Source organism: Catharus ustulatus, chromosome 8, assembly GCF_009819885.2.
Source record: "Catharus ustulatus isolate bCatUst1 chromosome 8, bCatUst1.pri.v2, whole genome shotgun sequence".
Taxonomy (NCBI): Eukaryota; Metazoa; Chordata; class Aves; order Passeriformes; family Turdidae; genus Catharus; species Catharus ustulatus.
Window position 1 is genome coordinate 34,226,563 of NC_046228.1, and position 25,859 is coordinate 34,252,421.

General features: G+C 49.3%; 1 protein-coding gene across 6 annotated transcripts in view; it reads left to right on the forward strand.

Moving 5' to 3' along the window:
* Positions 1 to 25,859, forward strand: part of CDH23 (cadherin related 23) — a 169,364-nt gene that overhangs the window by 20,604 nt on the left and 122,901 nt on the right. For all 6 annotated transcript variants that reach the window (XM_033065501.1, XM_033065504.1, XM_033065502.1 and 3 more), the window contains exons 4-6: positions 13,864 to 14,006; positions 16,748 to 16,795; positions 16,956 to 17,048. In XM_033065501.1, the coding sequence (XP_032921392.1) occupies positions 13,864 to 14,006; positions 16,748 to 16,795; positions 16,956 to 17,048 (284 nt within the window). The remainder of the gene's footprint in view (positions 1 to 13,863; positions 14,007 to 16,747; positions 16,796 to 16,955; positions 17,049 to 25,859) is intronic.

Genomic DNA, 25,859 nt, shown 5'->3' on the forward strand with positions numbered 1-25,859 from the left:
GCTTCTGCCTGCGGGGACGTGGGAATGTGTGTGTGATCCTCTGCTGCCTTCCTTGGAGCCTGGGAATGCTTTGGGAAGGCAGGGAAGGAGCTGGATGGGGAGACGAGCTGTGCAGCAGCTGTTGGCTGCTCCAGTGAGGGGAGGGGGAAAGAGCTTGGAAGGATGTGCAGGGGAAGTCTTTGGGAAAGGAAAGGAACTTCCTGTTGGGAAGAAAAGCAACTTCTCCCTGTTGTCCCGAAGAAGAAGTTGGAGTGGAGTGCTTGCTCTCAAAACTCTTTAATTTCCAAAGCCTTTATTGTGTGCTTCACCCCATCCCTTCCTTTTACCCACACTAGCCAGCCTGGCAAGCACCAAGTGGTGAATCTGTCCCATCCATACTCTTGTGACTCACTCTTTGGTTCTGTGACAAGCTGGACAGTGTTGGAAGTGTTTGTGGGGGGTGAATTGTGGTAAGCAGACACATTCACTGCTCGTCCTCCCGCACAGGTCACAGGCAGGAGCGTTCCATGGATGTTGCCAAGAGTGCTGAGAGAAAGCAAATTTCTGATTTGGAATCCTCCCTGTTTGGCTTGTAAACTTGATCTGACAGCTCAGAGGAGGCAAGAAAGGGCGCAGTGAGCACTGCACCCCTCTGAAACATCTTTATAGTCTGCGCTTTCTAAACAAGTCTCAGAGCTCTCCCCAGGGATTATTGCTTTAAATAAGAATACACTAGAGAAATGTGTGGTCTGCTGTGAGACAGCTCGTCGTTAGGGACGGCTAAAATTGACTGAATAAATGATTCACTGGTTTTATTCACGTTGCCCTGACTGTAAACCTCAGGAGTGTTCCTTGTCGGGATTGATCTGCTCTGCCACGTGCGCCGCCAGCCTGTCCTGATGTCTTGCAGGAGAAGAGCTCTTGCCTCGTCCAAGGGATCTTTCCTAACAGACACCTTCCTTTTTGGAGTGTCTGGGGCCTTGAGAATAGGGCTTGGCTTTTGGGCCCGTCCTGGGAAACTCCCACAGGAAAGTGATGTGCAGAGAAGAGCCTGTCTTGGGAACCAGCTCATCCCAGAGCATCCTTTGGGGCATCCCCTGAGGTTCAGGTGGGACCTGCCTGTGCTCCTGCCTCTCATCCTTGTGCATGGTGAGCTTTGCCTCCAGTTTTGTTATCCAGCTGCTCAGCTAATCATGGTTTGGGCAGGTTTATTTGGTTTTTGGTTTTTTTAGCTGTTGTCCTGAAATTGCCACCCAGCCTGCAGCAGCTCCCGGAATGTTTTCCCTCTGCCTACTCCAAGACTCACTGCACTGTCTGGACTTCTTCAGCAGCTCCTCCTGTGTCTGTCATCAGCCTCAGTGAGGAGAGGAGAATCTATAAACATAGATAATAATAGATGTATAATATGCAGAAGAAATTTATGCATTATCTGGTGGCCGTCCCCATCCCCTGCTGTCCCTTTGGTGGGGGCCAAGGTGCCTGAGAAAGTTTCTTGGAGCTTATTGCCCAGGGAAAAGTGACCTTCAGGCAGAGTTCTTGGGGGGAAAAAAGCTTCCCCAAGCGTGACAGGTCTGACTATAAATCTCCAGATTAATGCCCAGGTTCCCAAGGTCTGTCATCCTGCCTGGCACGTGAGCTGCTCAAAAACAACGTGCAGGCTCATCAGTCATTTGGGAGGCTGCAGGATGCCTGGGAGGGGACACGAGGGACAGATGGGACAACATCCCCATCTGAGGGCATCCCAAAACCTGAGGAGCCTGGGATTGTGTCTTGGGCAAGAGGTGAAAGAGAAGAGCAGGGGTTTTGCAGGAGAAATAACCTGGGGTGAGGAGATGGAGGGCCAGGGCTGAGACCTGCCCTCCCAGGGTCTCTTTTTTCTTCTCTTTTTTTTTTTTTTCTTATGGAAAGTGTAAAACTGTTTTTAAAGTGGATTCATCACGAGTATCTCTTATTGGTACAGGTATTAAGTTGGTTATGAATTTCTTGCACTTTCACTCCTGGGAAAATCCTTCCCTTATTCCTTTGGCGTTCACTCTCGATTGATAAGGTTTATTATCACTCTTTAATAACCACAGATATAATCTCAGCCCAAATTTGAGGAATTTATGGATGTTACCTGGGCCAGGGTATCTGCATCCTGCCAAGGACAAGGACTGGAAGAAAGGACAACCAACAAAGAAGAAGGATGGCTCTCAGTTAATGGGAAGGAGGAAAAGAGGTGCATTTCTTGCTGATGGCAGCTCACTGCTCACATCCTTTGCATGGAAGTGCCTGTGGTGTGGTTGGACTGGTGGGCTGAGTTTATTTTGACGTTTTTAGCTGTGTCTCCTCCAGGGCAGTGTCCCCAGGGCTGTGGGATGGATCATCTCTTGGCTGTGATGAGATTGATGAGTTTCCATCAAGATTCATTTGTGGACATCCATAAAGGGCCAAGTGGCTGCTGTGGATTCAATCTGGAAACCAGTTTTAGGCGGAAAGAGTAGGGTGGGTTTTCTTCATCCAAGAAATGGTCCAATGGCACAGGGAGGGTTCAGCTCTAGGGAATGTGCTCTGAAGGGGCTGGAAAAATGGGTGTGTGTGACATCTGCAGGATCTCTGATGTGTACAAGCAGCAGGGAGAGGCTGAAGTTGGTGGTCAATACCCACTTCTCCCTCAATCAGGGCTGCAGGGGGAAGAGAAGCTCTGAAAGTCTTCGCTCTGAGCAATTGAAAGGAAAAAGCCTAAAAGTGGGACTTATTGGATCACTTTTCTCTTCATAAATTTCCACTTTTAGAACAGTCTGTGAAACCTCAGTGATTACTTTCTTTTTGCTTTCAAACAACCCAGCAGCTGGGATTTGGTGCGTGGAGTTTTGCGTTCAGTTTGGATTTTGAAATGTTATTTGGTTTTTTTTTGACCAAAGGAGGTTTTTTTTTGAGTTGATCTGGATTGATCTTGATTTTATTTTTTTTTAGTTGATCTGGCACCAGGTGAGGGGTGTGTGGGCTCAGCCACCCCTTTCAGCTCTGACCCAGCCTGCAGAAAGAGCAGGCAGGCTCTCACGGGTCACCTTGGCCAGGGGAATCATAGAATCCTTAGTGAAACCTTCTGAAAGAAAGCCCTTATAAAATCAGACCCTGCTATTTCAGCTAGGCTAGCAACTAGGCTGAGAAGTTCCCGTGAGAAAAGAATCATAAGAACAAAAATCAGTTTGCATAACAATCTATCCTTGTGAGAAAACAGTTTGCACCTATAAAAATAAAAAGTCTATCCCATGAGAATCTGTGAAAAAAGAATGTAAACGTATCTAGAAAGATAAAAGCATAGTAAACATGTACACTAACCATTACTGAGTTTCAATAATTTGCTAACCTATTAAATTCAAACACAGTACCTTTTAATACCACATAAAAATTGAGTGTGTGTGATAAAGATTGAGCTATTCTACACGAAGAAACAAGTGTCTTTGCCAATCTCTATTACAACACAGGTTGTTCTCTGCTTTTTTTGGGACGCTGAGGCAGGCTGGGTAAGGCTGTGTGGATGTTTTTTGTGCAGGTGCCTCCACAAACCCCCTATCCAGAGGTAGATTACATTCCATCAACATGCAGAGGCATTCCCACCTGAGCACGGTGACCATTTGTGTGGGGTGAGCTGCCAGTTGCCAGCACCCAGGGCGACATTTGCAGGGGCAATTAGTGAGAAATCCTTTGCCTGAAATATGTTTTTAATAAACCATTCACTGGCTATATCCAAATAACAAATAGATTCCTGCAAGCCCCAGCCTATTTGCAGACAACTCACAAATGAGAAAGGCTAAATTAATTGAATGCTCCAGTCACTGGGGATCATGGTCCAGCTGTAACAGAGCTCTCCAGATGTTTGTTTGCAGAAGAGTGTGCTTTCAGAGGAAAGGGAAAAACACTCGTGGGTATATTAACTCAGAAACAAGTTTACAGCTGTGCGCTCGCACGCTCTGCCTCGCTCTCCCGCCAGCCGCTCTGGAGCTCTGTTCCAAGGTTTCCTCTTGCAGTAAACAGCCTCTTTATTTCTCACTCATTGTCCTCCTGGCCGTGTTTAGACATCTGTGACGTCCAGAGTGAGGCAATGGCCCTGTGAAAGCCTCCTGGGCTTCGGCAGATCTTGCCATGTGTTGCGAGCACAGCCGGACCGCTGCTGCTCCCACTTGTGGTTTGGCTTTTCCCTGGTTTTGGGGTGGGTTTGCTGCACAGGGCTCACTGGGAGCTCACAGGGATGAGGGGGAGAGCCCAGGTCGCTGGGTTTGGTTTAATTCCACCTAAAGGCTGGAGCCTTGCCCAGCTTCTTTCGGAGGAGCGTGGATTTATCAGTGCCCTGGAGCCGTCAGTCCAGCGCCCTCCATCCCTTTCCCTGGGCCTGGTTTGGGTTCTGTTTTCAGCAGGCCAAGCTGGTTGGAAGCCCTGCAGCTGCAGTGCCCCATTACTCACAGGAGAGGGGACAATGGGACGTGGGGCCGCTCTTAAACATCCCCCCACGTCTGTGTCATTAATAACCACGGAGCCAGCTCCTAAATAGCCTCATTTATCAACCAGCAATGCTCTGCGGGGCCACAGCAAAGCTGCAGCCTCACACACCCAGGCACACCTGCCAACACCTCCCCTGGGGCGTTTCAGGGGCACAAAGAGGGAGGAAATGGGAAATGCTCTGAGTTGTGACAGGGGCTGCCAGCACCTGGAGCTGGGCAGTGCCTGGAGGAGCTGGGTGGATGGGCTGCAGCTGTTCCTCAGGATGTCACCTTTGGGGAGAGAATTCCAAGCCCCTGGTGGTTTCCCTCAAAGGTTTTGTTGATTTTTGTTGTGGCTGCCCCATCCCTGGCAGTGTCCAAGGCCAGGCTGGACAGGGCTTGGAACAACTTGGGACAGCAGAGGTGTCCCTCTGTGTCAGGGAGGTTGGAGTAAGTGATGTTCAAGGTCACTTCCACTCTGGGATCCAAGGAGGAAGAGGAGCAGGAGATGTAACCTTTCCAAAACTGCCTGCCTCGGGTTTCTAATTCCTGCCCCGTTGCTCAAGTCCTGCTTTTGCTGCAGCCATATCTTGGAGATCAGGAGGCACTAACTCAGCTCTGGAGAGATAAATCAGGAAGGGACTTCACTGCATCTCCACTGCACCAGGCAGAATTCATCACCCAGCGCGTGTTGAAGCCCCAGAGAGTTAAGGTGACAGTCCAAGGCCGGTTTGCTGACAGAGCTGAGACCTGCGGATAAAACCTGACCGCTGGTACCATTCCCACAGCTTTGGCAGCTCCAGATCCCCCTTTGGAGCTGCGCTATTTGGGCTGAGCGTGGCTGTATTTTTGTTCCCCTGAACCATTCAGAGGAGCAGAGCAGCTGTAGCACGAGAAGGGTTTGTATTCCCTGCCAGGCTGAGAGCCTCGGGGATGTTTCGGCTTTTGTGAGGCACAGATGAGATTTCAAACAAGACGTGAATGAATCCCTCGCACGAGTGCAATTTGCTGACGGGTTTGTTTTGTTGTTGCCTTTTTTTCCCCCTCTTTCCCCCATTCATATTGATCAGCTCCTCAGCTTGACAGAGCTGCAGGAAGCAGTTCAGGGACTTTTAGCAGGGCCTGTTGCAGTGGAAAAGGGGTAATGGCTTTAAGCTGAAAGAGAGTTAGTTTAGAGGAAGTGTAAGCAAGGATTTTTTTTGCAGTGAGTGTGGTAGGGCATCTTGTTTTAGTGCTTTATGCTTGGACAAGGCTCTGAGGAACTTCTAGCTGAAGGTGTCCGTGCCTGTGGCAGGAGGTTTGGATTAGGAGACCTTTAAAAGTCCTTAGGAACCCACAGCATCCTACAACTTCTAAATTAGCATTGCTAATGTCCCTGCCTTGCATTTCTGGGGGTGTCTGACACCCCAGAGGTGTCCTGCAGCCCTGGGAGAGTTTTATCTCCCACCTCATATGAATTGCAGAGCAGCTCCTCTTTTCTAATTAACACGAAGCTATGTTACCTGGCCTGGCTAAAATGCAAAACACCGCACGTGTCGCCTTACTCATAAATCATTTATTTACACCAAGCAGCAAAGCACCTCATTAAATGCATTTCTGGGGTGCTGCTCTTCTGCTGTTTGCCCTGGTGCTTTTTCTAGAAAGTGAGGTGAGGGCAAAGGGAAGCTCTGAGCTCGAGGGCTGTGGGTCAGCTGCACCTTCTGGTCTCTGCCCTCCTGCTTTCTGTGCTGAGGGGAGATGGCAGTGCCTGTGTGCCCCTGTTTTCCCAACTGAGACCTGTGATGGGGTTTCCTTTGGTCTGAGTTAGTTTAAAAAAAGTGAACATTTCAAAGGGAGCTGGGTAGAAGGCAGGGAGGAACGAAGGAAGTGCTCCTTGTTCTTTCCGGGCTGTTTCTGGTTTCAGCAGTTAATTAGGAAAGGATATTCTGTGGATTTAGGGTTTAAACTTTGTGTCAGATGTGTTAATCAAGGCTGCCTTAGCCAGGCTTTCCTGGAGGGATGGCTAGGGATGCAGAGCAGTGCTCCTGGGAATGGATTTTGCCTTCAGAGGTGGGAGAGCACCCAGCCCAAAAGTCGGGTTTGGGTCTCCTGCAGGAAAATTCAGGATTTGTAAGGGGCTACACTGAGTGCTTCCCTGAGCTGTGTGTTTACAGCTCTGCCATAAAAAATGAAATCAATCTCATGGGATTTCCCCCTTTATGACCCCATGATGCTCAGTGCTAATGGTTCCCTCCCTCCCACCTTTTGTATTTATTCTCCAAGTTTACCAAACACGGACTTTCCACTCTGGGAAGTCTAAATACTTGAATTGCCCAATTCCCTGCTGCTCTTCTTGTTCTCTGACCCTTCTCAGAGAAAGGTGTGAGCGTACCACCAGTTAATTTCCTTGAGAATTAGTGCCTTGAATGGTTGGCTCACCTGCAGAGCTCGTGGCTTGTGCCTTGGGAGCAGGATCGCATCCAGGCTGGAGCAGCTCCTCTCCTTCCCTCCTGCTGTGGGGATGAGCAGAGAAAGACAGATATCAATAAAAATGAATCAGACTTCTTGACAGAGCAGCTTCTGAGAGGGAACTTTTTGTCTTTTAAGGGTGCAAACAATGGATGGAGCAGAATTTGCATAAAACTCATTAGAAAAAAAGTGCAAGTTTCATAAATCTTGTGATAAATTAATGCTATATCGTTCTGAACATGATGTATTAATTTTAGGATCAAATGAATGGGTCTGTGATCATTCTTGGTAATTATGAGGCACCCAGGCAGTTTGGAGGGGAAATTATTTTTAAGGGGTTTTGTTTTAAGTGCTGGATCCCTTTTCTCACCAGCAATATCTTAACAGACCCCTCCTTTTACATGTGTTTCTTTTCTGATTTTATCTCCTGGACATTTTGGTTTTTTATTTGATGCGATTTTATTGACTTCCCTCTTCCATGCTGGAGCAGTCTATTCCTTCCAAGACAAAAGGAAACCAAAAGAAAAAAAAAAAAAAAGGAAACAAAAGCCCTTTCAGTTGTTGAAAATTCTCTGTGTTCTCCATGGTCTCAGAAAAGGCCTGTGGGTTTTGTAGTGAAGAGAGAGGAATTGCTGGATCCCAGCTGGAGCAGGGGGATTGCCCAGGGATGAGCATTTTTTAGTTCCCTTTTTTCCAGGCAGGTTTGGAGATAGCACAGCAGTGCTAAGGTGCATCAGTCGTTTTGGCAGCCACACCCCAGCCTGGCTGGAGAGTTTTGGCTAATGAACCCCCATCTCCAGCCCAAGGAGGTGCAGTCAGTGAGCACAGGATGTCATCTCCATCCCTGGAATCCTGGAATGGTTTGGGTTGGAAGGACCTTAAAGATCATCCAGTCCCACCCCTGCCATGGGCAGGGACACCTTCCACTATCCCAGACTGCTCCCAGCCCCTCCAGCCTGGCCTTGGGCACTCCAGGGATGGGGCAGCCACAGCTTCTCTGGGCACCCTGTGCCATTGTCTCCTCACCCTCACAAAGAACAATTCCTTCCCAAAATCCCATCTAAATCACCCTCTGGCAGCGTGAAGCCATTCCCCCCTTTCCTGCACCTCCATGCCCTTGCCCAAAGTCCTTCTCCAGCTCTCTTGGAGCCTCTTCAGGCACGGCAGGTTCCCTAAAGTCTTCCTGAAGCTTCTCTTCTCAGGCTGAACAGCCCCAGCTGCCTCAGCTTTTCGTGCACTGCAGGGGCACAGCACCAGCACGGAGCCACGTGTTTAAAAGAGGGTTTGGAGAGCCTGTGTGATACCTGTGCTGCTTTAAGAGCTGTTAGGGGCTGGGGAGGGCAACCACTCTGTCTTACCCATGTCAGTGTGGATGTTGACTTTACTGGAGGTGTAGGATGCCACTTCTCTGCTTGGCTGCATGCACAGCATCTGCCAGGAGAGCTTCAGGAATTCTTTTTATTTTAATGGTAGTGTTAAGAAATTTCAACCTGCCATTGATATTGTTGTATTTTTCCCCTCCTTATTTGTGTTGCAAAGTTAACCAAAGTGATAGGTTCTGAGCAAACCAAAGCAGCCCTTCTATAAATGGGAATTGCTGCTACTCTCTCTGTCTTAAACAGCTTTAAAAGCCCTTTCAAACAGCTTTAAGCACCCTTTCACACACCTCTGTGAGAGCTGGAAGTGCCTCTCTCTGAGGTTTACCCCTGGCTGTCAGCTCTGCTTATGGATTCTGCCTCCACCCTGAGCCCCACTCCAATAACTAAACGCAGCAGAGAAATTACAGGCTCTGTCTCGGAGCATCTGAGGAACCAGGAAAAGCTCTTCTGCTGTGCTGTTCGCTTCCCAGCTTGACAAACTCCCTCAGAAATGGTTTTGACTGCACAGATTTGTTTCCCCTCTTTGCTGTCACCTCTGTGTTTGGCTCCTTTCCCTCCCATACACGACAGCAGCTTGTGGATCCCGGACCAGCTGGTCCAAGGCTTTTTCCTTGCATCACTGGTGAAAAAAAAACTTCTTTTTCTATTTATTTATGATGAGAGCCTTTTTTAGGAAGGTGCTGGTGTCTCCCTGCCCTTCCTGGCAATAATTGGAGTGGAGGCAGCCTTGGTGCTCCCCACCAGCACCTGGAAAGAGAAACGTGTAACATTGAGCTCGGCTGAATTTTAGGAGTGGAAACTTCCCTGGCCAAGCCCTCCTGGAAAGTTTTGGCTCAAGTGGTTGAGCCCATGGTGAGAAGGAGGTCAGGGAGTATCTGTTGAGGTTGTGCTTCTGGAATGAGCTACCAGACACCTGCTCTGGGAGAGAGCCTGGGGATGGGCTGTGATGTGCCCTGAGCACAGCTGGGTGGTGCTGCCAAGGGTTGGAGCTCAGCATGGCTGTGTGGCAGGAGATTTGCTCTTCTGGCTCACCCAGGGAATGCAGGAAGGGAGGTGGAGACACCCTGGTGCCTGCAGGAGACATCCTGAGCCCTGCTGTGCTTTGGTGGCATTGTCCCCTCTGAGTTTGTCCCTTCCAGAAAATTGGTGAAGCTCCCACTCCCTGTGACCTCCTGCTTGAAACTAAATTTTACTTCTTTGGCAAGGGAGTCACCATCCTTTCCTTTCCCTCTCATTGCTCAGAGATTGCTGAGCTGCACAGAAATATTGGCATTTAATCTTTTCTTTTCAAAATCTTTGGGAGAACATCTACAGAAGGGCTTTCTATTCCTTTTTTTTTTCTTTTCTTTTTTTCTGAGAGGTAAAAGAGAAAAGGGAGCAGGTGATAGATGAGAAGAAGAGGGCTGGAATTTCAAGATGAAATCCATCAAATCCCGCCTGTGAGCGTGTCAGGGCTGTGATGAACTGGGCTAATTGGAGAGGACTCTGCTGGGGTGACTGGGGCAGGAAAGCTGGGCTGAAGGGGAATGGAATGGAGCTGAGTTCTCTCACCTCCCTCACAGGAAAGAAGAGGAGTCAAGGCAAAACTTCTAGTACTGGAAGTTTTACTTTTGGAAGTTAAGTGTGGCCTTTGTGTAAGGTGGGGGGTATTAAAATTATTTTTAACTGATTTTCTGCTGGTTTAAGGAGTTGAGGGTTGGTTCCCTGTGCCAGCATGGGGAAGAACCAAAATGTGGTGACTGTGCCCACACGTATGAACCAGAGCTCAGGAGGGATGAGGACAGTGAGACGAGGAGAAACTGGCACTGCTTGTTAAAATCAGGATTAAAACGCTTTTCATATTAAAGCCTGGCTGATGCCTCAAGTCTTGAGCCCAAAAGCCATTGCAGAAATTCCTATTAACTCCACATGGGGATGAATCAAACCTCTTAAAAGAGAGGCTTATTAGGCAGTTAATGAGAAACCTGCCCCTTCTGTGCCCTCCATCCCACCCCAGCCATTCCTGCTGGTCTGGGTCAGCATCTGGAGCTTGCCCTGGCCCTGGGGCTCTGCACTTTCCAAAACCTTCCAGGAGCTCTAGGATCCTTCCAGAGACTGAATTTGCCTTTTCTTCCTTCTCATCCTCCTCTTGAAAGCAAAACCAGTGGAGATGAATTGGTGGGGTGCAGCCTCTTTTCCCACTTTCCTCCTTGGAAAAGTGGAAGGGCAAGGAATATGCAGAGGTTTGCAGCTGGGGTTCTGATCAGGAAGAAAACCACGGCAAAAAAACCCCAACAACTCCTGAGGTCAATCAAAGTTCAGCACTCGGAGGAAGAAGAAAATCTGTGTATGTGTGAGAAAGAGGGAGAAGTAGCTGTGATGGAGAGAAAGGAGGCAAAGGGAGACAAGATAAATTCTGATTATCTGGTGGAATCAAGACACTTAACTGCCCTGTCTGATTCCTGAGAGGAAACAAATGGAGCCTATAACTTGGTGCTGCAGGAAGATAATTTGTCCCTGTTTGCTCAGCCCTTGCTGGGGCCAGGTCGGTGCTTGGGCTGGAGGAGGCTTGAGCAGCATCGCCAGCACGACCCTGGGCGCAGATGGAAGGTGTTTTCTTCTTTGTGACACCCTCTGCCTCCTGATGTTGGGGTGAAAAGCAGGATAAAAATCAGTAAATGCAATGAATCAGTGCTAAAGAAATCGCTGGAAAGAACTTGAACAACCTTTTGTCGTGGTGGGGCTTTGGTACCACACTCCTAAACTTGGCATTCCTTTGGGGTGGAACTTGGGAAAAACTTGGAGCAAAGCAATTGTGAAGTCTCATTTCTCATTTCAGGCCTGTGTTCCTTGTTATCTTCTATTTGGTTTGTTATTTTTGATCTGTATTTTATACATTTGTAATACTTTTTTTTTTTTTTTTTCCCTGAACAAGATGCTCTGAAAGTAAGATGGTGATTGCTGCCTGACTGGGAGATAAGGGTGAAGGAGCTCTTAGGGTTTGTGCCTCGTTTGGGGAGGGTTTAAGATGGAATTTCTCTGCTCACACTGCTTCTGAAGCTCTAATGAAGTCTCTTGTTTCTAACAAATCAATGCACTGAGAAGTTGAGGAATCTTGTCCTTGGAAAAGAACTCAGAGCACTGTTTTCCACAGATCCTGCTCCAAAGACTGACAGGACCAGAACACACAGAGGTGGATGATGTGCTCTGCCCAGAAAAGCCTTCCCTCCTTCTCCAGGTTATCCTGAATTTAGGAACTGACAGCTGGAGGTAGTTGCAGTGCACAGAGAGAATTGGATGTTAAATGCTCGTTGATTTAGTAATTTATTTATTGGTACCGCTGGGTTGGCAACACACAAACCACAATGATGATTAAAACTGGGTGGAAAACATGGTTCTCCTATTCAGCAGGAATTTTTAAATCCTTTCCCTTCCAAAGGTGGAACCAACTTTGGGATTTCAAGCATTTGCTGTTCTGACCAGTTGATGTGGGGTTTTTGAACTGGGTGTGAAATTCTGTTCTCCTACTACAATGGGCACAATGAAGAGGCATGATCCTGGATTTATTTTGTCCTAGTTAACTGGCTTTCCCTGCTGTGGAGACTGAGTGTCTTCTTTTTTTCTTGGGGCAAAGAAACCTTTGCTAAGGATGGCCTTGAGCATCCTCCAGCACAAAATGGAGCTGCTGACCTGTTTTATATCAGGGCTACAAGGTGTGAGGAAGTGCAGGGACTTTGTATTCACAGAGTTGGCTGCACTGAAGAGGTGAGAACGGAGCAGATGAACACTTTGATCACAGCCTGGGATAAAGCCACTTGTTTTTGTCTTTATCCAAAATGCCTTTGCTTGTGACCCATCACTCACCTGCACCTGTTGGTGGAAGGAATACTTTTTTTCCCCAGTGGTTAATTCTAGCTGCTCCTTTTAAAACAACTGCTATTCCTCCTCCTAACAGGAATCTGCCCGGGTTTGGGCACTGAGTCTTGCTGTGCCTTTGTGCTCATAGCTCAGGATATCACATTTTGTCCTCTCCGTGGATGTGCTCAAGATGGCCTGAGTCATCTCACTTTTCTTAGTCACACATGAGCTTTTAAAGCCTTTTTTTTTTTAAGGAAAAGCATTTTTGCTAGCTCTTGAAATGTCGTGGTTTCCTCTTGCATCCATTCCTGAAGGTGATGCAGGCAGCTGTAGCTTTGCAGCTTGGCACAAGCAGCTTTTTTAGCCTAAATCCACTCCTGCCTTCCTCATGAGCACTGTGGCTCTGCAGGCAGGGTGTGAGATGGCTCCTTGCATGCTTGGACCCCCATTCCTGCCAGCAGGGCTGGCTTTGGGATCTTCTCCTCACCAGCTGTGGCCCTCCAGCCTTTTGAGGATGCTTGGAGCAGGGTCAAAAAGTAAATTTTTTTTCCCCAAAGAGCCCAGATTACCAAGTGTCCTCCCTGTTATGTGCCACGCTGTCACCCCTGCTTGTTCCAGCAGCAATTTTACATCACACTGTTATGGCCCCTGTGAGGTTTGGTGGCCTTGGGACCTGCCAGGCCAGCTGGGTCCTCACTCCAAATGTGCTTCACCGATGTCCCAGGGCACTAAATTTTTAATCACAAAGTCACCCAGGGCGAAGGCAAATGCCTTACAGAAGTCTATTATTCCTTCTTTATCTGCCAAAGTCATAATCTCATCAAGGAATGAAATCAGGTTTGTTTGACAAGCTCTATTTTCCATGAAATCGTGTTGGCTGGCAATAATTATGTTCCTATCATTTAATTCTTTATTAATGGAATCTCGTATCGCCTTTTTCCATTATTTCTACCGTGATTGATGTCGCCCCAATCCACCGGGAATTCTCGCTCTGCTCCCCAAACTGTGCTGCTGCTTTTGCCCTCTGCTCTGCTGGAGCTTCCCAGAGGGATGAAATTTGGGCACCTGCTCTCCTTGGCCAGGAGACCTGGGAGTGCTCTGGTGCTGCCCAAGGTGGCTCACACCGATTGTCCCCTCCCCATCCTCAAATCCGTGTGGCCGAGGAGAAATCTCCTCCTTATCCCCCCCCATCCTCAAGGCCAGGCAGCTTGGAGAATGTCCCATCCTTATCTCCATCAAGCAACTTTTTATTCCTCCTGTTTTCTCCCCCGTCCTGCTGGGGTGGGGTCAGCTGGCCATGGCAGGCTGTGAGAGTGCCCAGAGGCATGGTGGAGGGGCCCAGAATGATCTGAGGAGGTTCTTGTGGGGCTCAGGGGAGGCTCAGGGGTGGTGGCTGTCCCCTGCTTTTGTTGCTGTCCTGCTGCTGGTGGCCCTTGGCAGGACGGGGGTGAAGGAGGCTGCTCAGCCTTACCCAGGGGAGGGGTGGGGGTCTCTGGCTGCACCAGGCTGAATTTTTCTTCTGCTAAAGGCAAGGAGGGAGAGGATCTGTGGCTCAATCCATCTGTGCCACACAGAACAGCCAGGCCATGCACAGCCTGACTGCCCTTGAGGCACTGGGTGTGATTCCAGGGTGTGGAACATGGATGTGACTCCCGGTCTTGCGCCAGCGTCCGTTCCCTGACAAGCTGGATGTTTTCAGGATTTCTCCCTCTCTGCCTCGTTTTGCTCAGCATTTCTTCCCTCTCTGTGCCTGCCAGGTTCCTCAGTGACCCAGCTGCTGGCCAGGGACCTGGACAATGACCCTCTGGTGTTCGGGGTGGTCGGGGAGGAGGCCAGTCGCTTCTTTGCCGTGGAGAGCGTCACCGGCGTCGTGTGGCTCAGGCAGCCCCTGGACAGAGAGGTAAAGCTGGGGGGAAAGCACCTCTGCTTGCATGAATGGTGGGTCTCCATCCTCTGGGACAGCTGGGGTGGGTGCTGCTCCCTGCTGGAGCTAGGGATCTGGGTGTGCCCACCTTCCTTGTCACTGTCTCCAGTTCAGCCATGAGCAGCGTGCTCTGCTTTGGCCTGGCTTTTGGTTTTCCTGGGTGCTGGAATAACACCTGTGGGTCTGGAAGTGAAGGAATTAATAGGTGGAGGTGATCTACCAAGGAGCCAGGCTGCTCACACTGTCAGGGAAATGTGCAGACTTCCTCTTTAAATCTCTCTGCCAATTAAATCCTTCACTATTTAGAACAGCGTGTCAAGAGATGTGAGGTATCACTGCTTATTCAATCTCATCAAGACTTTTCATCCTCTTGTGGATTCAGGCTGCTGGATGCTAAATTTGGCAAGATCCTTGCCTCAAAGCTGTTCCACCACCCCTATTTTCAATGGCAGCTTTGGTGTGCAGAGCTGGAATCCCATCCAGGTGCCTGCTTTGCTAAAACCTTGGCCCTTGCTGCGTTCCTGGAGCAAGGAGGAAGGGATAGCAGGAAGGCTGGGAAAGCACAATGTGATTTGGGCAACGTGCTGAATTTCCCCTGTGCTTCTGCTGCTGTATTTAGTGCTGCCTTGACCAGGATCAAATCCTTGTGAGGATCAAAGCCATTCCCACACCTTCCCAGTCGGAGCCAGCCAGGCAGAAGGAGCAGAGTGGTGGGTGCTGCTCAGGCTGAGGATGCTGGGGGGAAGGCCAAACCCAATTTCACAGTGTTAAGAGCGAGACTTTGGGAAAATAAAGTGTTTTGGTTTTTTTTCACCCCTCTCCCCTCCGCCTCGCCGTGCCAACAGCTGCTGGTGTGAGTCATAAATCTTCCCTCATCCAAATGCCTCCTGCTTCCTCACACTGCCCATGCCAGCCTTGAGCCCAGGAGGGGCATCAATAGATTTTTAGGTGTCTTGTGGTGTGGGAGCTGGGCAGAGCTTGGATGCATGGATGGGCTCAAAGTCAACCCCAGTTCCTGGGGACAGTGAAGGCAGGGCAGCGCTGGGAACGGTGCAAAGGATGTGAAGAGGTGTAAATGACAATTTAGGGTGGAGGAAGTGATGGAGATGGGCAGAAAGCTGGGAGCAGAGAGCACTGGCCTGAACGCACGTGTTCAGAAAGTCAGGGGGGAGAAAGCCACTCGGGAGAAGTGGTGGGAAGGGAGAAGGAAGAGGTGAATTCTCGTACAATAGAGGAGCAAGAAGGGAGAAGGAGTCTTAGTAAGGTAAACCATGCAGGAAAAGACGAAATAGGGAAAAAGAGGAAGCAGAAAATGTATAGAGGCAAAATGAATTTCAAAACTTCTATGAAGATTAGAAGGAAAACGGATTTTATTAAAAAAAATTACAGACCCCGAGGTTAAAGAATTGTGTTACAATAATTTTAGAGACAGCAGTCGGTACGTGGAAGCTTTCTCTGATTATTCTATGGAGTTTTTAAAATTTAAATGCTCAACAGGTTGCTTCTTATCTTGGTTTTTTTTTTCTTTTTCTTCCCTATTGCGTTGTCCCTCGTGGATGAGCAGGGTGAAAGAGCCCTGTAAGGCACAGGGAGCAGAGCATCTCCTCTCCCTCGGGATTTCAGCCCTTCCCTCTGCCTGGGAGCACTGTCCCACTGGAAAGGGCTTTCTCTGGCTGCGCTTCCCTGCTTTTTGGATGGAAATGTGGGAGCAGGAGGGGGCACACACCATTCCCCAAACCCTTCTCTGGGATGAACTTGGGCTCTGGTGCAAGCAGAGCTCCTGCTCTGGCTGCTGCCTGTCCCTGAGCTGATCTTATTAGGAATAAATCAACCAGAGCTGCAGCACGGAGAGCCATTTCAAGCTGGCTTTTCCAGCCTTTCCTGTGTGCTGCTTGGGAAATGTGGAGTTGCTGTGCTCCAGCAGCTCAGGCAGGGCAAGGACACCAGAGGTGGGAAGGGGCTGCCAGGGCTGGAGGGTAACAAAAAGCACCAGCTGGTGGGCAGGTACCAGATTAATGTGGTGGCCCGAGTCCTGCTGTCCATCTTTACATGATTCTTTGGTGAAATTGGAGCAAAATGATTGCTGGTGAGAAGAAAAGGGTCAGGAAGAGAAGGTCTGCCTCCACTAGCAATATCCCTCCACCCTGATCCCCAAAAAATTTGCTTTTTCCCACTTGTTGCTCACCCCAGCATCAGTGGCTGGAATAAATTCCTCCTGCCAGCTGTTCATTTGGTTAAGGCAATGAGGAGCAGAGAGAATCGTGTGGGTATTTTCATGGAATTTCAGACAGTTCTCACCACATAGGCTCATCTCAGGACTTCCAGCTGTGTGGCAGGTAAGCTGGGGAAGCAGCAGCAGGATTTTAGAGGTCCTCACTGAGAGGTGCTGCATTGCCATGAGCTGTAAATCTCGTGTTTTAATTGCCCATCTGGCAATCAGGGAGTTAGTTCCTTAGCCCTGCATCGTCCTGCCCCAGGGCAGGGCATCTCCCAGCCTGTGGAGTACACAGGAGCCCTGCTGGCATTCAGCTTGCCCAGCATTTTGTGCCCAGTGCAGCGAATGGCACTGCAGCACCTCTCCTCTTCGGGAAGCTCCTGAAAGCATTTTGCGTGTAATAACGTTGGCTACAAGTCCCCAGCCTGCCACCTGCAGATAAACTCTATGGAATCTTTAATTACAGTTTGGTTTTTTTTTTCCTCTTCTCTTTCCCTTTCAGACCAAGTCAGAATTCACGGTTGAATTTTCCGTCAGTGACAGCCAAGGGGTGAGTGTGAATTCTCATGTCATGCTCTGGGGGAGGGGAGCAGGGGCTGTGGGTCACTGCAAGCCCCTTGGCCCAAAGCCCACAAACACAGCCACAAGCTCCTCCAGGCTCTAAATCCCCACCTAAGGCTGACACCCTGCTGTTCCTTGGGTCTCCACAGGTGATCAAAGGCACAGTGAACATCCAGGTGGGGGACGTGAATGACAACGCGCCGCAGTTCCACAACCAGCCCTACAGCGTGCGCATCCCAGAGGTAGGATCCTCTCTGCCTGGCCTCTGCCTCTTCCCTCAGGGCCTCCTGGGGTGGAGAGGGGCTCCACAGGACAGTCCCACACGTGTGTGTGTATAGCAGAAAGATCTTGGAATGCAGAGTCTGAAGAAGGAAAATAAATGAGAGCAAGTTTTGATATAAAAGAATTGCTGAACCAGTCTCGCTGGGTAACTAAGAAGGCAAAGGGTAAGTTAGTGTGTGAGTTGGAAGGGGTTTATAGCTCAGAGCAAAGGATAAATCCACCTCAAACAAGAGATGTTTTTATCAAACAAAAAGATTTTACAGGCAAACAAAAACACCGTGTTGCAAGTAGGAAGAAAGGTCTCAGAATTTTCCGCAAGAAAACTGAAAAACAACTTCTAGCTTAAATGGCAACATATTAACTTTTTGTGATTGGAAAATAGTGGTATGAATATGGTAATGTTAGTAGTTAGGATAGGCTATAGGTAATAATGAAAGTATTGATTGGTTGTTATGTATTAAAAGAAAAGTAAATAATGCACTATAACCAGAACTAGAGTGGCTTCAGACAAGCCTACAGCTGAGGCTGAAAAAGCTGTGGGCTGGGCTCTTGTCACCCATGAATTGCTGAATCATCTGGATACAACAAACAGCATTTAAAGAGCCAGTCTGGAGCCCTGTATCCCTCCTTTGGGCTCTTACAAGTGGCCACTTGTGCTCTCTGGTTGCCACCAGTGTACAGGGCTGTCCTCTTGAGGTGGACATGAGGATGCATGAGGATGAAACTTCAGAAAGTCACTGCCTGAAAATGGGCAGAAGCAAAGTGTTTTGGGTGTTGGGGGAAGGAGCTGGGAGAGGAGATGTGGCACTTTGGTGACATCTTTCCCATGGCAGATGGGAAGTTGTAAATGAGGGTAAATGAGGATCTGTGTCTTGTCTTCCTTTTGCTGGGGGGATGCACAGATCTTGCCACGGAGGTGACCTGAGGCAGGACCAAGGATTTCTCCAAATGCCTGAATTCTGGCAGAGTGCTGCCCAAAGGCTTCTGCCCTGGCTGGAGATTTCCTTTAACAGCTCCATAGCAGGGCTTGTCCCATAGTGCCCCTGGAATAAAATAGGTGGGAAGGGGCCACAGGAGATCATCTGGCTCAAGCTCCCACTAATCCAGTGAGAATTCTCATGTTAGGTCAGATTGCTCAGGGCTTTATCTGGCCAAGTCTTGAGTATCCCCAGAGTTCCCAGAGTTCCCACAACCTTCTGCTGCTCTCAGTGCTGGCCACTGAAGGGAGGTGACATCACTCGTCCATCAGGGACAGCTTCTGCACCTGCAGCCTGACTTGGCCAGGAATTTACAGGTTTGGTATGAGTTTAGGCTTTAAGGCTGTGACTTCTGCTGCCAGGAGGAGAGGGTGAGGATATTCCATTTGAAACAGGGGGTTAGTAGAGCATTTGATATGGAGAAAAGCTCTTTTTGCAGCACAGTTTTTCTCAGGGCAGTTTTTCTCAGCCTTCTCTTCGGGGTGTGGGTGAGTCCCGTGTGCATTGTGTGTGTGGTGAAAGGAAGCAGCTTTGGTAACTGAGAGGTGCAAACGATTGTGTTACCGAGCTGTGTATTTAATATTCCTGCTGCTGCTGCCCTGCCGTGCTGGGCTCTGATCCCTCCCCATCCCTCTGCTGCCAGGATGAGGTTTCTTCATTGGAGCTGCTTGTGATGTCTCATCTTTGCACCAAGACACCTGAAACCTCCCCGTGAGAGTGACACTGGGTATGGGGCATTTCTGCTGCTCTGTAGAGCATGAGGGGTGAAGAAATGGCTTGGCAAAGCCCACACCAGGTGCTCCCAGCTCCCACCTTGGCTCTGGAGCCTCTGGAAGTGGCAGTGCCTTGCTGCTGCTCCTCCCGGCCATGCTCTGCCTGCAGAGGTCTGCAGAGCAAAGGGAATGGCAGGAGGATGGGAGGACGTTTCCAGGAATCCAGGGGCAGCCACAGCTCCTCTAGGCAACCTGTGCTAGGGCCTCCCCACCCTCACAGGGAAGAATTTCTTCCCAAAATCTAATTTCAGCCTCCTCTCTTCCCCTGTGTCCTATCACTCCATGTCCTCATATGTAGCAAAGCAGGACTGGCTGAGGAAAGGGAACTGCAGGCAGGTGAGGTGGACAAAAAAAACCAAACAAACATAGAAAAGAAGAAGAGGCTGAACCTTAGTGCCAATGCCAGTGCCCTGCAGTGAGCTGTGGTTCTGCTGTGTGGGTTTCCAGGCTGCCTGGCTCTCTGGGGTGCAGCAAGCCTGGTGCTCCCCCCGTGCAGCCACTTGGCCTAGGGAGCTGGGCTCTTCTGGAGGTTGGCCTAATCTAATTAGGAGGCAGTGTGTGCCAGCTTCCAGTTTGTAGCCGTGATCTTTAACCAAGGGCACGGATCAGAGGTAATGAGCCACAAACGCCAGCACTCCTGCTCCTCTGCCAGGGAAGCAGAGCCTTGCTTGGCCACTGTGAGAGCAGGGGTCTCACCTCCTAAAGAGGCCCCTCCAAGGGCTGCAGGCCGTGGGAGGTGTCAGCAATAAACTTTTCTCTGTGTAGGGGCACAGTTCTCAAGGAGGAGATGTGCACTTGCCTTTGAGACCTGTGCTGAGCCACGAGTTTTCTTTGTTGCTTGTCCATGACTACTCGAAGCTGGGTGGGGGACACCTGGGGAAGCAGCCATGGTGAGGGATGACAGGTCACTCCATGCTCCAGACGGCTTGAGGGTGAGCAGCGAGGGCACAGGTGCCCAAATCCACCTCAGAGAGCACCCAGCCCAAATCCAAGGGCTGGTGGATAATGAATGAAGAGGGCTGGTGCTAGTGTGGTTTTCAACAGGCTGCCTCTGTGCAGATTTGGCAGCTAATGAGGGTTTTTCTCTTTTTAATTTTGAGATAAATGGATGTATCGATTTGCAGTTGTCGTAGCTAATGGAGCAGCAACCCAAAGGCTATTTAAACCTCGCTGCTATTGTGTGCCACTTGGAAAGTCAAAAGGAGAGCGTGCATAAATAAATGGAACATGAAGTAAACTGACCTTTAAAAACAATACTGCCTCTAAATGCCCATCCTGGTGTTCCACGTGTGCCGCTTGGTGCGAGAACGGGAATTTATTCGGGCACGGGCTGCGGATGGCGCCGGCTCTGTGGCGTGGGGAGGGATGGAGAGGATGCAGCCCAGCAGCTCGGAGTGCCCAGAGCGGGACTGCTGGAGTGGCAGCGCTCCTCCGTGTGCTAATCTCATCCCTGGAATAGCTGCCGGTGGGCTGGGAGAGGGAAATTGCTGCAGGGCAATCGTCCGTCCCGTCTGGGCAAGGGCGCGCCCCATGCTCCGCTTGCCAAGAGGCAGCGAGGCGAGGCTGCGGAGGAAAGGGGAATCCTGCTAGAACCGGCGAGTTAGCTCTCCAAGCTGGCCTCGACAGAGCTCATTAAGTTCCCGTGTATTCATTTCGGGCTAATGGCCGTCATGCTGGCTGCTGTTTGATTTGCCGTAATGGGCTTTTATGGCTTTCCACTGGGCGAGGACGTGCGTGCCCCTGGCTGTGCCCCGCGGAGCTGCTCTGGTACATCAGCTCGTGTGCTCGCTGCTCTGACCTTCAGGGCTTGTTCTCCTCTGGATGCATCCTTTGCACTTCCATCTCCTGCTCACAGCCTCTTCTCTACCCCCCTCACCTCATCCCACGTTTCTGGGAGTCTCAGATTTCTGGCTTTTAAACACTACAGATCTATTGCCAAGCCTGTGGCAGGCTGTTGTGGCCATGCCTCAGCTTCTGGCACGTCCAATCTGCTTTATCTGATCTTTTTTTCCATTTGGCTGGATCCACAGGGAGCTCAGAGCCCTGGGATTGTCACCGTTTGATGCTTTTAGGTGAAACCAGCAAGGGGAGCAGAGCCAAGCCCCTGTTTGTGGTACCTGGTGTGCTGGGGACATCGGGGGGCATTGCTCCCCCTGGGTGCCTGCTGTAATTTCTGTCCCAATCCCAAGCAGGAAACCTCCCGGGGCTTCCACACAACTTCCCACCTGCCTTTAACTCCTGGGGCAGAGGTGGAGTCACCATCCCTGGAGAGGGACGTGGGTGAGTCGTGGCTGGCAGTGCTGGGGGAATGGTTGGACTGGATCCCAGAGGGCTTTTCCAGCCTAAATCGTACTATGAGGTCAACTAACCTCAAGCCTAGTACCTCCTTGAGCAAAGCTGTTTTCTCCTAGAAGTCAAACAAGTTTAAGCCATCTATGGACTTCTCTTGGCCTTGGAGCATCAGCAGTTCTGGCAGAAAGGTCATTTAATTGTTGGTTTCTTTGCTGAATGTTCCCTCAGGAGGTTTCCTTTGGAGTTTTCTCTCCTTTTGTGCTCTCCCCCGCCTCACTCCTTCTGTTATATTTATAAAACACTGAGTGATTGATGAAGTGATGTGTGTTGCCTCTCGAGGTTACACACCCCCACCCCTGGAAGTGTTCAGGAATGGGGTTGGATGGGGCTCTGAGCAGCCTGGTCTAGTGGAAGGTGTCTGTGGCAGGGGGTTGGAGCTAGATGGTCTTTAATGCACCTTCTAACCCAAATCATTCCATGATCCTATGATCTTCCAGCAAAAAGCTTGGCACTGGGCCAGAGACTGCAACTCAGTCATTCATGAAATCACAGCTGGACCACAAGAGAAGTACCTGAAGCTTCTCAAGGACACAGGCATTAGAGCTCTGCCTTCCAATCTTCAGATCTGTAACCAGAGCCCTCTGCCTTGGGAATGTGCTCATCTTCAAGCAAGCAAGCAGGGCTGTGGGAAAGGAGTTTAAAAATGGAAAGGAAAGTTTCTGGTCTGCACACAGCAGTGTTGCAGGTGTCTGTATCTCCTGAGCTGAGCCCTGATTTGCTGATTTATTTTAATTGGGAGGCAGGCGGGCACTCGCCATCAGCAGCAGCCCCTTCTGCTCGGGGAGCAGCCTTTGGGGCTGAGCCTTCACAAGCTGCTGGACACCATTGCCATCCTTAATATGGGGGTGTAGCTGAAATCGTGGCTTTTATGATGTCTTTTCCTTAATAGTGCAGAAAAGGGTTTGGTGGCAGAGGAGGGAGGGGAGCGCCACTGCCCCATCCCCGTGGCACAGCCTGGAACCAGACCGTGCTGCACAGTGAGCAGGGGCAGGGAGGAGCACAGAAAGGCCCCAAAGCCCTTGCTGTAATTAAAATTATTATTCTGCTTTAAGGGTAATAATGTCAGTAATTACACCAGTTTCCCTGCCATCCTGCCTGGGAGTCTTCGGGGGCTCATATAATTCTATTGCCGTGGCTCCAGGCCTGGTGCTGCACATACAAAGCAGCTGCCACGAGCTGAGTTCCCCTCAGCTGCACTACCCAGCCTCTTCCACACTCCCAGACACCTTCTGGGGCTTTCTGTCTTGCCCTCCTTTAAATAAAGAGCCTTTACAGTGATGATAACAGAGCTGATAAGGAAGATGTTCCTACCACATTGCAAAAATGGCCAATAATCACTGCTGGCTGCTTTCCTCCCTAATTTCCTTTTTTTATTATTATTTTTTTTTTCATTCATTTTTTTCCTTCCCTCCTTATCCTTGTATTTGCACGTAGAGTTGAGAACTAAACAGATAATTTACAGTGAATAACTTATCCCCCCTAAATCCAGCCATCCCTTCCTTCCACTACCTTCGAGCGTGCAAAATTCACAAGTGCCTCGAACTTCTTCTCAGCAAATCAGATGCAGTTTAAAATATTTTTTTTTATTCATTCATTCATTCATTCATTCATTTATTTATTTATTTATTGTGGTGGGGGTTTTTTGTTTGTTTTTAAAGCTTACTGGAAAGGCAGTGAGCAGTGCAGGGAGTGTTACTGCAGCTGCTGGACAGAAAAGCCGGCTCTCCTTCCTGGGTAGATTGAGCACTTCCATCTGCCCTCCATCCTCTTGGCATGCCCAGTGCTGGTGATCTCTCACCTCCAGTGCCTGTGGGACAAACAGGAGATGGGGATTTGCTGTAGCAAAAGGGTCTCTGTTGCACAGGTGATAATCTGCAGCAGCTGAAACACTTCCCAAACTTCCTGGTATCCTCAATTTTAATTGTCTTTATTCTTGCTTTCCACATGCAAGTGAAACATAAATGGGCTGAGAAGTTCAGGCCCCATCTTGGGCTTTTCCTTCTGGCTTTGGGATGCTGGTGGTGTCTCCAGGCAGGAGCTTGGAAGCACAGCAGGCACCAGCTGTCATCTCCTCCCTGCTTTTTTCCACCAGGACTGGAAAAGAGAATTTAAATGAGACAGACTGCAGTGCATTGAGTAAAACATGGGACTGGGGCTGCAGGGCTTTGCACAGCTGACACTGTAGATGTCAGAATCCTAGAATGGTTTGGGCTGGAAGGGGTATTTGAAGGTCATTTAGTCCATCCCTCTGTCGTGGACAAAGACACATTTCACCATCCCAGGCTGCTCCAAGCTTTGTCCAGCCTGGCCTTGGACACTTCCAGGGATCCAGGGGCAGCCACAGCTTCTCTGGGCACCCTCACTTTAAATAATTTTGTCCTTTGAAACTGTGACCAAGCAGGTGCTCAGACCTGGAACACCCCTCATGGTGAAGGTCATCTGTGCCAGTTTTCATTGTTACTGCTGGCGTGTTTGCTGTGACGCCAGAAGGCCTTGAGTGACGTCCTAGGGAGGAAAAAAGTATCCCCTGTCCCCTTGTCTGGATTCACCAGTGAACAGGACACCCTGGTCCTTTAATGCACGTGACCGAGGAGCGAAATGAGAGATGCAACAGAAACTACTGGGGCGGAAAACTCCAAATGGCGTGGAAGTAATGTGTAAAGTGTCCTGGAGATAACAGTCATTTCCACCAGGCAAAACTTGGGCTCCTTCTGGAAGGCTACTGCAGCAAAGGGGAGGGGGGACAGCCTGAACATTAGAAACAGTCGTGCTGTTCTGGTCAGTGTGGGCTGGGCAGGATGAGGGGGACAGGGAGAACAGAAGGTTTGGATCAGAAAGGGGAGCCAGGGTGGGGCAGCAGTGATTCGGTGCTGTCGTGCTGGGAAATTAGGGAATTGTCTTGAGGGAGAGGAAGGGAAAGCGTTCAGCAGCATTCTCTGAGTGAGGAGAACACAGGAAAGAGGGACAAGGAAGCTTGGACAGGTCAGTGATCATTCCTCGTGGGAGAAATGGGAAAAAGGAAAAACATCCTCACTAACCAAACTCCTTCATGGGGGTGCTGAGGGCACAGATCTGCTGATCCCAAAGCTCTGGAGGATCTGTCCCAGAGTCATCCTAGAGCTCAGGACAATGTCTGAGCTCAGAACTGCTGATGCCAAGTGATGGTGGCTGCTGGCAGTGGGTTATTCAGAGCAGGCACGTTCCTCTGGAGCAGGAATTTGTGGTCCCACAGCACCTCCTGGGCTGGAGAAGATCTTTTTTCCAGGGGCCATTCCAGCCCAACCCTCTCAGTGTAATCACACTTACACATCTGGGCAGCAGATGGCTGCAAGGTCTCTGCCCTGTTCTGGGAACAGAGCGGTGAGGAGGGAGTGAGTGTGACCTGCTGGCAATCAGTTTTGGGCCTTTTCCCTTTCCTCTGGTCACCATCTCCTCCAGAAGCCTGGGATGTAACTCATTATCTCATGCCAGCCAGCAAAAGCTGCATCCATCCTGTCCCCTCCCATCCCTGTTTTACCTCCCTCTCCATACCTCACCTTTGGAGTCATCAACAGGGCAGTGCCTAGATGGTTTTTACTGGGTTTTAACTCGTATTCAATGGTTTTTAACTAATATTTAATGGTTTTTAACTAATATTTAATGGTTTTTAACTCGTTCAGATGGCCAGTGGCAACTGGAAGCAAAAACACCCCCATCACTGAAAATGTATTTAACATTTTTTCCTCACCTGATCACACAATTTGTTGGTTCAGGCTCCTTTTTGAGTCACAGCACCCAAATTAAGGGACGATTAAGGTGGTGCTGAACAACACTGAGGAATTTTGGGGTCCAGGCTCTTTTCCACCTGCAGTTACCAAGATGAGCAGCAGATCCCTGAGCTGGGTTCACATCAGCATCCTCACTCCGTGCAGCTTGGGAATGTGAAGCTGCAGCTGGCACTTTTTTCCTGATAAAAAACACCATTTTTAATTAAGATGGAAATATTTAGGGAAAATGTTGCCATTTTGACAGCAAAGCTGGGGAGAAATAGAATTTCAAAAGAGCCATAAAAATCGCTCTTGCAATAGATTCATTCCAATCTCTTCTTGAGAATTGCATTTTGTGTTTTATTAGTTTGTAATGTGTCAGTGACAGTCATGTATAATAAGCTTTCCACCGCTGGTCAAACTTTGTGGTAAAATAATAGACTAAATCAGCCTCTCTACAAGTTTTTTAAATATTTATGTGTAAACTGAACTGTTCGTGTCGGTTTCAAACTATTTGCATTACAGATGGAGGGAATTTGATCAAAGTAGAAGTCTCAATCAAAATTAGGGGCCATTACTTAATTTCAAGCGTTAATTGCTGTGGGAACTTAAAATGTGGGTGATTTATTTTGTTAGTGCAAATAATGGAGAGAGCAGGGGAAGTGAACAGAGGGTTCAAGGCAATTTTGGTTCAAGGAGGAAAAAAAAAAAAAGGAGAGCTTTTAGTTTTGCTTTATGGGAGATTTGTAAAACATCTCTATTGGTTTTTCTGAGACAGGGTGCAAACCCAGTGTGGGTGATAAAGGCTGTCACATCTCAGGCACTCACACTTTGTTTGGTGTTTGGAGGCAGCTCCTGGCCTGGAGTCTGGCTGGTTGTGCCAGGCTGGCCACCAGCACCACCCTCAAACTGGTGTTAAAGGA